At 40.1% G+C, this 12733-nt stretch overlaps 1 protein-coding gene across 6 annotated transcripts in view; it reads left to right on the top strand.

Annotated features, from left to right (window-relative positions):
* The window catches only part of LOC142397988 (teneurin-3), a 142365-nt gene that overhangs the window by 94085 nt on the left and 35547 nt on the right, over positions 1 to 12733 (top strand). For 3 of the 6 annotated variants that reach the window (XM_075481871.1, XM_075481865.1, XM_075481864.1), the window contains 5 exons: positions 3382 to 3402; positions 3895 to 3918; positions 5015 to 5161; positions 7248 to 7464; positions 12133 to 12252. In XM_075481871.1, coding sequence (XP_075337986.1) covers positions 3382 to 3402; positions 3895 to 3918; positions 5015 to 5161; positions 7248 to 7464; positions 12133 to 12252 — 529 coding nt within the window. The remainder of the gene's footprint in view (positions 1 to 3381; positions 3403 to 3894; positions 3919 to 5014; positions 5162 to 7247; positions 7465 to 12132; positions 12253 to 12733) is intronic. The other 3 variants (XM_075481868.1, XM_075481867.1, XM_075481866.1) reach the window with 2 other exon arrangements.

The raw sequence follows: 12733 nt of genomic DNA, 5'->3' as shown, positions 1-12733 counted from the left end.
ATCAAGCATTTTGGCAGGGACCAAAGCCATTGCTGCAGGTGAAATGTGCGTGTGACATTAAAACGTCCTGAAAAGTAGAAATAGACCAAAAAAAAAAAAAAGGGAAATGATGCCTTGATTTAAGATATTTCATCTTACTTAAATTTAAGTTTTTTCATTGCAGGTGCAACCAACTGATAATGAACAAAGCAGCACGAGCAGTGCAAAAGAGAGCAGTCTCAAACAAACAGACATGTTGATAATCAGGAGCCTGTAGGATACAGCTGTAGCTGGTTTCCTGCAGCTATAACCATGAACCTGTTTGCTCGCTCTGTTAAAATAATCAGGATACATCCTGATTAAAAAAGGCACGTGTTATTTTTATTTATTTTCTATTCATCTATTTTTCAGTCTTCAGAATCATATGGCATACACAAGTGGGGAAGAGTCATTGAATACAGTTTCAATTAACAGTAATAGGGAAAACTTGGACTTACTTAACAGCCAGCTTTCACCTGTGCATCCTCTGCACAGCAACTATCAAGCTCAGAACTTCAGTGGTAAACAATGGCACAGTCAGCGGTGAATTATGCATATTAAAACACTTGGCTTGATTAATTTAAATAATCCCCTCCCTGAAATTTGCACACTGAAAGGAAAACTCCCATAAATACATAAGCATCAGGAGCACAGATCACTGTGTTCTCCTCTTTCAGTTGCTCACTTACCTCTGCAGTTTGGTAGTAAACCTCCTGGCCAACAAGATATTTTTTTAATTACCTCATTTCACTTATGAACTTATGTGTCCCACATAAGCCGTGCAATGTGGCATCGTTCATTTCTGTGCAGAGTTGATTTTTTATGTAAGAAAATGATGTCTCGTGCTTCCTGAACCACTCGTTCACAGTTTCAGCCTGATGGATCTTGGAATATGTCCATGCCATCAGGGCGGGAAGAAAACCTTTTAATGAAGAGCCTGGACACCAGTATATTGAGGCAGTCAGCTGACCTCCTTTTTTCGGGCACATATCAGCTGAACCTGGACCTGACCAACTGAAGCAACCTCAGATCATAACGCTGCCCTCAAAGGCTTGTGCGGTTGGCACTCAGCATGACGTGTGCTAATCTACCAATCTTCTTTCCTAGATGCTTCCATCACTCTGCAACAGGATAAATCTGGACTCATCAGGCTATATAACCTTTTTTTCCATTGGTCCAGAGTAATCTTTATGCTTCCAAGCAAATTCTGAACATAAAGATGGTCTTTTTTTTCTAATTAGTGAGTTCTACTGTTGATTTGTGTAAGTGATCCCTCCTTACAATCATTCAAGGTTTTCTTCCAAACACATTTCTTCCTCAAAGATGACTCCCCACCATTCTTCCAGGTTTTAGTGATTTATTGACGAATTACCTTTGTTTTTTTTTTTGCTTTGTGCAGTATTTTTATTGCAACTTCTGAAACATCTTTTTCATTACGAGAGGATGCATCTTCCAAAATGGTTGTTTAAGTAATACTCACTACTGAAGAAAGAGTTCAATAATTTGTTGCCAGCTGAACGTAATAATCACTGCAGCACTTTTCCAATGGGACGCTCCTACTTGTTTGCTTTGTTAAATCCAGGTAGGGACGATCTTGGCCATGGAGTGTAAATACTCACAGTGTATTTATTTTTTTTATCCCAAAAAAACTGGGTTTGCAGATACAAAGTCATAGTAAATCTACCCTTTTGCCTTTCAATCAGTATGAAGGTGAAAAGAAAAAGAAAACTAATTGTTGACCGTTCTGCTATTGGTCACTTTTCTTTGCTCTTTTCAGTGTATACCTTTTGAAAAATAATGCACACTAATTTTACAATTTACATAAACGATTTCCACCTTTTAGACTGCTGAAATGATGCTTCTGTATTAGTGAGTCAAGGGCAGGTATTAAGGGAGCCAAAGAGCCACGGGTAGGCCTCTTTTGAATTTAATTTTTTCCTGAAATGGCAGTGATTCACCTGGTATTAATGAGCATAATGAGTTCTGAGATGCCACTTCCTATTGACCTTTAACTCAAACATTCTCGACACCTTACCCTCTGTCAAAGGTCCCGTAGTTAAACCTTGACACGCTGCGTCAAACACCATTCTCCCAATTGTCGTTCCAACCTCTCAATGACGACACAATCACGGCGGAAAAAATATCTGGCACTTCAAACTCTTGAACCCTAATTATGTATTTACAAGTTCTCTCATACGCAATCCCCTGTCTGCAGCCCAAATCCATCTCTGAGGGGAGAAGAGATTGCAGTGAGGGAGTTGGAGAGGTCAAATTCCTGATCTTATTAATCTTTCCCTCCTCCAGGCCGCCTGCACGTCATCCATTTTTCTCTTTCTTTCCTTCTGTTCACAGCTCCCATCAGGAGAGCAACTCCATGCTTTAGATGCAGTGGCTATGAATAGGCAGCGCTCTACCTTTTCTTAAGGAAGCGGGAGCTTATTTTGTCTTTCAAATCCTGAATAACTGCCATTCGTACAAAACGCTTTTTAATCACATTACATGGTCAAAGCTTGAATGGAGCACTTCCGTGGTCATTCTTTTGTCAAAAGCATCTAGATCCTGTTTTGTATGCAAGGCTTACACTATTGTCAGGGCTTTCTCAGCACTGCAGTTTACAGCTAAGGTGTTTTTGATTTGTCTTAGTGCACTGCTGGGTCATTGGCATGCTGCTGTTATGATCACTGAAGTAGAAATGACAAAAGTAAAAAAATAAAATAAAATCAGAAACACAATATTCTGCTTCATGATGCATTCATATTAGAATGAGGCTGAGCCTGTATACATGCTGACAAGCAGATGGTGAAATGTTTTGATGCAGGCCCAGATGAAACTGACTCATATGATCTGAAAACAAAGAGTGCTACAACACTAAGATATCAAGAAAACCGTGTGTTCTTTATTTGTGTGTGTAAGCCTCTCTTGTTTTGGCAAAGCAAAGCAGATGGGGAGTGTTAACAATGAATATTTTACAGAGCACAAGTTACCGAATTGATTTATGTTTCTTCTATAGGCAGAAACATAATCACTATCCAAGGTGCTGTTACAGAAATAAAATGTGATTTTGACTGTGGAGACATCTATAATTTTGATTAGTCACTCAATACTTTAATTAACAGCTACACTCTTAAGTTTGTCAAATACTGGATTTATGCCTTTACTGCAGATAAACTATGAAGCAGCCCCTATAAGTATGCAGATTCCCTCTTTTGTCTTCTCCACTCAAATAGATTTTCTTGCTTCTTTCTATTTGTATTCCTTGGCCTAACTCCTACTTATATTCATTCTCTTCTCTATTCTATGTCTGTATGCCTGTCTGCCTGCTTCTCTGTCTCTTTCCAACCCCCTCTTGGCTTACATGTGTAGCCCTGGATTCCAGAGTCTCAGGTAAAAAACAACACTTCTCTTTGCATGAAAAATGTTTTCTTCAAGCTAGATGTTTTTTTTTTGTTTTTGTTTTTTTCTTATCCAGCTGAACACCCTTCTTTTGCTTAAAAAAAAGTGAACTATGTTTTTTTTTTAGAAATGGGTGGGTTTGCAGCTTCCCTTTCTTTCAGTGATATTAGTCATATCCTATCACTCATGCTTAGTATTAACTATTCAGCTCAATCATCATAAATACTGTGATTTACATGCACAGATGTGAGGTTCAAAGGAAGTTAACAGGTGGTGAAGACAAAATTATTCGGGAAAACAATCTGCAAATCTTCTTTTCTGGATATATTTAAAACACATATGCAGGCAGCTGTGTTCCCGACACCGTTTCCACTTTCTGCAAGTTACACTAAGTAAATGTGTTTGCCAGTCTTGGCACACTGCCACCACAGAGATAAGTAATTTTCTTTTCCAAATGTTTCCTTTTCCTCGGTTGTGTAATAGGAGCAGTCAAGATAGGATATAAAGGTAAATTGAACCACTACCCTCACAAGGGAGATTGTCACGAACAATCCCTCCCTGCTCTCTGTCTCTCCTAGCACGGCGTATATACACCTGTTTTATGTCCGAGTCGATCATAATGTTTCTGCTGTGATCCTGCTCCCCCCCAGATATGTCCCCTCATCTCCTGTCCGTCTTAACCAGTCTCACACCAGACTCCACGGTTCTTTTCTCCACCCCCCACTGTCGTAACTCCCTGTGTCTGCCAGATTAAACGCCCCAAACTGGTGTGGTTTAGTCATGTTTCGGCTCCCTGTCTTCACCCTCCATTAGAAGGAATGCTATCTGGCAGCAAGTGCACTGTTTTCTGTAAATGTGGAGCCTCTTGATCCTTCCTCTTCTACTCCCTCTCCCCCTATTTACATATATACTTCCTTTTCCCTTTGATGTTGCCGTTACTTCACATGAGTGTTTCTAACATCTGCAGTGGGCCATTCCTGCTTTGATTATTTTCAGGCACAAACCAATGAGCGTCCGAGTGAGGGGTTTTTCAGCTTTGTAAATGTGATTTGTACAGCTTTGAACGAAGAGTATTCTTGAAATTCTCATTTAAATCAGAAAATCTGCTGTGGATTTGTCACAAGGACAGCAGCAGATGTAAAAACCACACTGTGGATTTGTAAAATCATAATAAAAGTCATTAAAAACCCCCATTGAAACTTTGATATTAAGATCCAAAAAAGCGCAAACCTTCAATAAGAATACCAAAGAATGCATTTGCAATATCTCTCTCATTAGTTTATTAACAATAGGTAAACTGTTTAAAAGGCTTCACCCTGGTTTCTCCCCCACATTTCACTTCTCACAATAGTTGCACATGCTCCTAAAACTCATGTGAAACGACTGTAACCCCTCACAGCCTCCACCCATCCCAAGTCCTGTCAGAGGTGTATTGTTCTGTATGTTCACTCACTTACTGTCTTCTGTCATGTTTGGTTTCTCCTCAGCCCCTTTCCACTCTCTATGCCCCCATTTGCTCTTGCCTTTTACCTCTTTCTTTACGTTCCCCTCCTGAGCTCTTATTTGCTCGGCTGTTTTTGACCCGTGCATGATGTGTTGACAGACGGCTGCCCTGGGCTGTGCAACAACAACGGAAGGTGCGTCCTGGATCAGAACGTCTGGCACTGCATCTGCCAGTCGGGATGGAGAGGGCTCGGTTGTGATGTCGCTACCGAAACGCTCTGCTCTGATGGCAAGGATAACGAGGGAGGTAGGAAGAAGTAAAAGCCTTGTCCAAAATGTCTTACACCCTTAGAAAGAAAAACTTGTGCTGAACTTTAATTGCGTCAGACAGGAAATTGCCTTTGATGTAGTTCCTCCGTGACACTGCAAACAAACAAAACAAATTGATCATACATAAAACATCAGTGGAAAGAATATGCAAATGTAGCAGATTGTGAAATGACATGCTTTAAAATATATAGTTGATCAGTTAGAAAGAGAGGTTGAGATGATATAGTAATATTTCCAAAGCTGGATTTCTAATGACCTGCTCATTGGCCTGATCAACATGCCCAGGGGCCTCATGTATAAACATTGTGCACGTACAAAAAGGTCACGTACGCCAGTGTCGGCTCACAGTTCAGTGAATATTAAAATTAATCTTGTGTGAAAAGGTGCGGCCCGTTATGCAAACTCTTGTCGAGGTCCTATCAGCTATTACAATATTCCAAAGCACCATCTCTTTACAGAAGTAGTCAAAACAACATTTCCACTCCAGCTTCTGTGTTATGTATATGAAAAGTCATAATCACGTACATTTAGTTTGATATTCAATAAGGATTTAGTCTAATATCGGAAAGCCAAAATCTACCTGTAGTCATCGACTCCAAATTACGGATACCCCTGCTGGAAGCAATTATTTCATCCACATTAACTTATCTTACTGAGCGCATTGAAAACCTGCTGAATATTATTTTCTGCCTATCTATCTTCTCCCTTTGCCACAACCGTGATTGTCAGTCAACTGAACAAGCTTCCTCTGTTCATGTGACTCGGACATATTGTCATATATGACATATTATGTGTGGAGAAGCACACTTGTTGAGGTGCAGGAGGCCCACCAATCCATCTGTCCACTGAGAACAACTTTCAGACAAATGCAGCTGCCATACAACATCATCTGGATGTGGTGCAAAGAAATATAATAAAATGAAAAAATAAAAACTTGGCATGCATTTTTAACCAGTTACTTTTACGAGCAGCTTGTGTTTCTAAGTACATCTAGAACTCGCTGCAAATGTCTTTCATAGGCTCGTGTTAATAATTTAATTCTGGGACTCCAGCATTTGTGAGACCCCAATCAGATAGCTAGTCCCCCACAGCCAGGGCTCGGGACACGGCAGGAGATGCTGTACGCACTCTACTGCCTCCCTCTCCTCAACTGAGTCATCTCGACTTGGATGGCATGGCGACATCTCCCTGGTACCTAACTCCCTACTTTCCACTTTGAAATCTATGACAAGAATTATCATTACATTGTGTTACTGTATCCAGCCTTCGTACTGTGTGGAAATTCAATTTTTTAACTTCCCTCTCTTCATGTGCCTTCAGCTCCGGTTTTTCTGCACACGAACCTTCGTCAGCTGCACTCTACACCATCACCTTTTTCTTTACATCCTCTAAAATGCCCGTCAAATTTTTTTTTATTTTTCCTTTCTTTAAATTAAATTTAGGCATCAGTGCACCTCTTTGAGCCAGCTGCATTAACTGTGATGAGGACACTTTGCTACTGATCCAAGGGATGAACATCCAAATATTACCTCTCTTTTCTGGCCTCCACCTCTGTGGTCAGCACTTTGATGTCGCATCGAAATTCTTCTCTGCAGACGGATTTACCATTTTGATTGGAATATAGGTGACAGGAGAAGTGTACTATGGTTCTTTGCATAGTCATTACTGGGAGGACTTATGGCGGAGTTTCATGTTCAATGGGACTTGTAAAGGAATGCTGCCCGGGATCAAGTGTTTGCAACGTTTTAAACACGTGGAATTTTTTTTACAAAAATATTCTTATGAATCAGTGACTTGGTCCTCTTTCAATATTAAAGTAGCAATCTGTTATACATGATTCCCCGGAACTTTTGAGGTTCATGTGAGGAACTTTTCAATATTTACTTTGTGTCTGTGCAACATTTTTGCTCTTGCTTTAATGAGCTCAAGTTAGAAGTCATCTAAGTTTACCAAAGCTCAGCGTAGTAATGGAGGGGCTCATGTTTCCATTGTCAAACCCTAAAGTATCCAGGTCAACAAAGCTTTTCTCCCCTGTCTTGCCTGTCTCCCTCTCTGTTTACCAGATGGGCTCATCGACTGCATGGATCCAGACTGCTGCTCTCAAATCTCCTGCCAGGGTCAGACCTACTGTCGTGGCTCCACTGACCCCATAGCAGTCGCTGGCCAAGGCCAGAGTGCAGCTGCCCAGCCCTCATCTAAGAGCTTTTATGACCGTGTTAGTTTTCTGATCGGTCCCAGTGGCAGTCATGTGATACCTGGGGATAACCCTTTCAATGGCAGGTAAGCAGCTTAATGCACTACTGACAACTCCTTAATTATTTGGATCGCGGAAGCTGTTTGCTGTCTCATTACCAGCTGAGGGAGGCACCTGTGTTTGTGTAGCCACTCCAAAAATGTCCAAGAGTCTCACACTTGTTTGTCTTTGAAGTCAAAGTGACAAGTTTGTTTACAACAGTTTGGCTGCCACGAGCAGTTATTTATTTTTTTGTTGTCCAAGTGACAAGTAACTCAGGAATGAGCTTGTTCCTTCTTTAAAAAAAGGCCCTCATGACTATAAAAACATGAGCATTACTATGCTTACACCGTGATAACGAGGATGTCATTTTAAATTGGATAAAGAAGAGTGTACACGCGTGTAACCATGTATATTTTATTAGAAAAATAAATACATATTTTTTATCATGAGTGGGCCGACCATCAGGCTGAACATTTTACATCTGAGGCAGGAACACTTACACAAAAATATCTTTGATATGAGTTAGGAAGGGTAGCTTTATTCTCTACGCTATCGCAGCATGAAAAATGTATTAAAAGTTCACATTTCATTGCTTTATGTAACATTTAATTTGACGCATTTTACACGTTGATTTCAAGCTTTTTTTCTTTGGTTCACAACTCATAAGGTGTCGTTTTATGTGTTCCATTATCATACATTATTATTATTAGCCTCTATCTGACATGGCCGTATGGAAGTTTTGTTTATCTGGTCACTCTTGAAAACATTCTTGGTCCAGTCATAATTTTCCCCCCCTGTGATAAATGATAATCACTTTGCTCTTGAATGCCAAAATGAACAACATTCCCATCAGCTTTACTTGCCCTTTTTAGTGCTAATCACCAAATTAGTTTTAGGAAGTAATTTCCCTTTGTATGTGCCTATAAGCACAAGCTACAAGCAGAGTTTTAATGTATTCCACTGATGGACCCGTTGCCTAATATTAGCTTTATATCTGTCATTTTATTTACTGTGACACCTTATTATGTGTCTACACATTTCATTCAGCTGGTTGCAAGAATTTAAGTCCCAGGATGTTTGTCCAAGGCAAAGACATTGATTGAAAAGTTCAATTTGAAAGGCTAAAGGACTTTATAAAAATGAATAGACTACTGTGCTACATCGATGTGCAAACCAAGGAGACTGTTAGACGGTCACCAAGAACTCTGTGCTTTTGTTCAGAATCGCAAGTTTTTTGAAAGTCTGGTGGAGAGAAAAATGATTGCTAAGTGTGTGCTGAAGGCTTTGGGAATATTTTCTCCAATAGTTTAAAGTAATCCTTATGTAAATAGCATGCTTTACTGAAAATATAGAATGAGGCAATTCCCCCCAGCTGGGTTCTCGGTAATCCTCGTCCTCATTGTTTTCAGCTTACTGTCGATTTCATGTCTGGCTGTGGCATTAGCTCTTTTGATCCCAAAAAATTAATTTGCCATATTATCATCTGGTAAAAGTTAGTTTTTTAGTTAAAAACTGGATTTTAGTTGCTCTGCAAACATACATGTCACCAAATTGACAGATTAATTTCCTTTTTTTTTTCACTTTATCACACGAGCACAAAGTCTTTACTGCATGGATGAATACTTTAAAAGACTCACACAATGAAGGAGAATTCAGTAGTACTAGAGCTTGTTTGGGGATTATTCTTTTTTAACAATAATTTTAGGTTATAAGGTGAATAATTTATCAGCAGCCTTTGCAGAATATGCTTAATAAGAAGTCTCTGAAACACTGCAACAATGGCACAAAAAGAAGCGTTCCAACAGCAGTGGTGACGGTTATACCTAGTCGCGGAGTGTCTGATGTGGAACGGTACGGAAATTGGAAATACTTAGAGGTCATTCCTCTCCCTCTTTTCTTTCAAGGAGCTATTGTGTAAGCCAAGAGAAAGGGAGCAGATTGCTTTGCGGTCTGGTTTCAGAACTCGGCAGTAAACTTGTCCCTTGCATAGCACAGAGAATAAAACATGTGTTGTGGTGTAGTGGCATCCCCCCCCCCCTCCAAACTATCTCGCCCACAATAGTTCCCCGGCCGTATCACATGTCCCCACACAAGTCCCCCACTGGGTTTTCAGATGGTGTTTTTCTGCAGCCAGTGTGGGACAATGATGGATAAGAATGGATGTATTATATGATTCATTTCTGGAGTTTCAGCAGGTGTTGTTACACTGGGTTTGTTGGGGGTTCAGTTCTCGTATCATCCGTCTGCATATCAAAAGATTAATAGAGACACAGGGAAGAAAGAGTGAGCCTTCGCTGGAGCTCTTAAGCGGCCTTGTTCTTTGAGCCAGTAAATAAACGATGGAAGATGGTTGTGCCAGGCACAGAGCGGCAGGGCAATAAGGGAGAGGCCCGAGCTGCTGATCATCCCTGTCTCATATATGTAATGACCCGGAGATAAAGTGGCAAATGGAAAAAATTTTGCCCACCAGTGACAAATGCAGGGGGAATACTTTTAAAATTCGGCTCTGTGGTTCAGAAGTGGGAAATGAGAAAATGTTGATGGAGAAATATAGTACCCTTTCCGCTTTTACCTTCATACAAAAGACTGACTTAACAAATTACTTCACACCTATGAATTAAGGAATGAGAATCCGTGTTAGACAAGTTCTACCTGAAGGCCCTGCAGTCATGTTGAATAATGGTCGAGGATAGCGGGGTCTTAAATCATGTATGAATCTTCTGTGTCTGTGATTTATAAAGCAAAAACACCAAAGAAAATACTGTTTTCTTTTGGTGAAAAGCGGGGCAGGAGATGCTGAAGGTGGAGAGCCTTTTGACCAGAAGTAAATCCATTTACCAGGAGGGCAAATCTGAGGGGAATAGTGTATGAGTAATGCACTCCCATATGCTACGCTAACTACCACAGAGGTGTCCTGAAGTGAAGCATTAACCCCCCTGTCTACTCAAGTGGCATTACTTTTTGGCCAGCAGTAGGAGGCGTGCCATACAAGGCAGCCACCAGGTGTGAATGTTTGTAAAACTGCTGTTAGAAAAAGAGGATATTTGTTCAGAAAATCTCTACTTTTTCTAAAAAGTTTTTTTTTCCCCCACCAGAAACCTTTTCATTTTGACTTCTCACAGCTGAACATTTTACGTTGTATGAGTGTAAACTGCGTTTTTTCCTTCACACCTACCCTTCTCATGACTCCACCTCGGGAGACCTCTTTGGCGATCCTTTCTGTGCTTAAGTCTTGCTTTTTCCTTTTTCAAAGCCTTATAATTTTTTTGCTTTTGTGACAGTTTGCCTCCAGCGTTGCATTTTGTTGTTCAGAATTGCTATAAAGTGCCTCTTGACATATCAGCCACTGAGTTTTTCAGCTTCTCGCATCAAGAGGATATCTGTAAAAGAACTGAAGAGCTTGTTTTAGTACTATTCTTGTTGATATATTATCTTCCATCACAAGTACTACTATAGACATTTATCAAGCTTGTAAACGTCTTTTTAGAAGCAAAGAATTTCTTGCCAGAATAATTTTGAGTGAATCACACCCACTTAAGATCTAATTCAGAGATAATTCTTAATTCAGCAGGGTCAGAGGAATAACAATACTCTGAATATTTAGCTCATTTATCTCATTTAGCTGCCTCACTGCTGGGTGTATTGTACACTTCATTAAATAAACTGACTTTACTTAGCAGACCAAAAATACAACTCTGAATCTTGTTTGGTAGATAAAAATGTGTATCCTTTAAAGAGCCAATATGTTTTTCGTTTTTTTTTTGTGTTTATTTTTTTGCCTTACCTTAGGGTGTTGTTTAATTTCTTGGATATAAAAGTTTTACAGAGTTAAAAAGCCAAAAGTGCATTTCAAAGATAGTTATTCTCTCCCACAGCTGCCTGAAACCCATCCTTTGTCGTCCACACTTTGCTTCCTTTACTTATTGACATCAGCCTGTATTTGCACAAGTGCAAGTCTAGTGTTTTTTTTGGCACATTGTAAACAAATAACGAGCATCTGTTTTATTTGCAATTATTTTTGTTCAGTCAGCAAGCCAATCAGAGCAGACAGGGCTTTTTTGGAGGGGGTCTTAAAGAGACGGGGGCTAAAACGCTGCATTTCAGACAGATGGTGACAAGAAGTGCTTCAAAAATGTATCATTTTGAAAAAGAAATACTTTTGATTTTTTTTTTTCAATGCTGCTTAATACTGTTCTAGTAGATCAACAAAACTCAATTATGACTCTGTATACGTACATAATAATGTATGTGCTCTTTATACCTTTATTTTCTGTCATGGCCTCATGAATTGAATCACTTTAAGAGCTTTACATATTGTATGTTGCATTTTGTCACAGTATTACCATAAAATGCCAAAAAAGGGTTTCTCTCTGGGAAAGTAAGCATACATTTCTTTGTCTTCTTGGACTTTAAATGCTGCAATAGAGGTGCAAGATGCTGCAAAAATGTTATAAGAACCCTTCATCTGTTTGAATTATGGGTTTTTAAAAAGCAGTAAACGCCCACAGAAAGCGGTTTTGTGAGGCGACATTTTCATGAGTAACAACCCCTGACATGTCTGTGTTCCTAATGGTTAGTAAATCATACCTCTCTGCTCCTGCCGCTGTTAAAGGCATGACAGTTGTTAGCAGTGCTGATGCAGTGGCCGCTTGTTGACGCCGACTGGCACCGTGTGTTTACTTAGCTCTTTCTCTGTTTGTTTGCCTACACAGCCTGGCATCAGTCATCCGGGGTCAGGCACTAACTGGAGACGGCACGCCGCTGATTGGAGTCAACGTGTCTTTCCTGCACTACCCACAGTATGGCTACACCGTCACGCGGCAAGATGGCATGTAAGCAGTTCCCTGTGCACACACATATATCAAAAGGTGCAGCATGGAGGGGTAAACGGCGAACAGTTTGCATATATAAACACAGTCTGTCACTGGCAGCTTTGTCCCGAGATTCAACCCATGCCCTTAAAAAATATTTATTGATGGTCTACCCTGCTGTCCCCTGACGAGTGGAAAAGCTGAGAAAAAGCTGTCCAACAGTGGGAGAATTGTCATGGCTTTTGTCCAAAAACTGCTCAAAAGAAATCGAAACAGCAACACATTGTGCCCGAGAACAATTCCTCATGCAAATGCCACAGTGGTGGAGGCCATTTTGAACTAAGCTGTTTAAAATGCATTGAATCAGCAAGGGTAGAATCAATCTGCCTCCGGAGAAGTAAAACATGGGATTACTGTCTGACCTTCTACTGCTATTACCACAGATAGGTCCTTAATAATTGGAGTGGAAACACATACAAGACAATCGTATGTCACATATTTT

The sequence above is a fragment of the Odontesthes bonariensis genome, chromosome 13 (genome assembly GCF_027942865.1).
Source record: "Odontesthes bonariensis isolate fOdoBon6 chromosome 13, fOdoBon6.hap1, whole genome shotgun sequence".
NCBI classification, from domain to species: Eukaryota; Metazoa; Chordata; class Actinopteri; order Atheriniformes; family Atherinopsidae; genus Odontesthes; species Odontesthes bonariensis.
The sequence above is the reverse complement of the archived record's forward strand: the minus strand, read 5'-3'. Positions and strand labels throughout refer to the sequence as shown.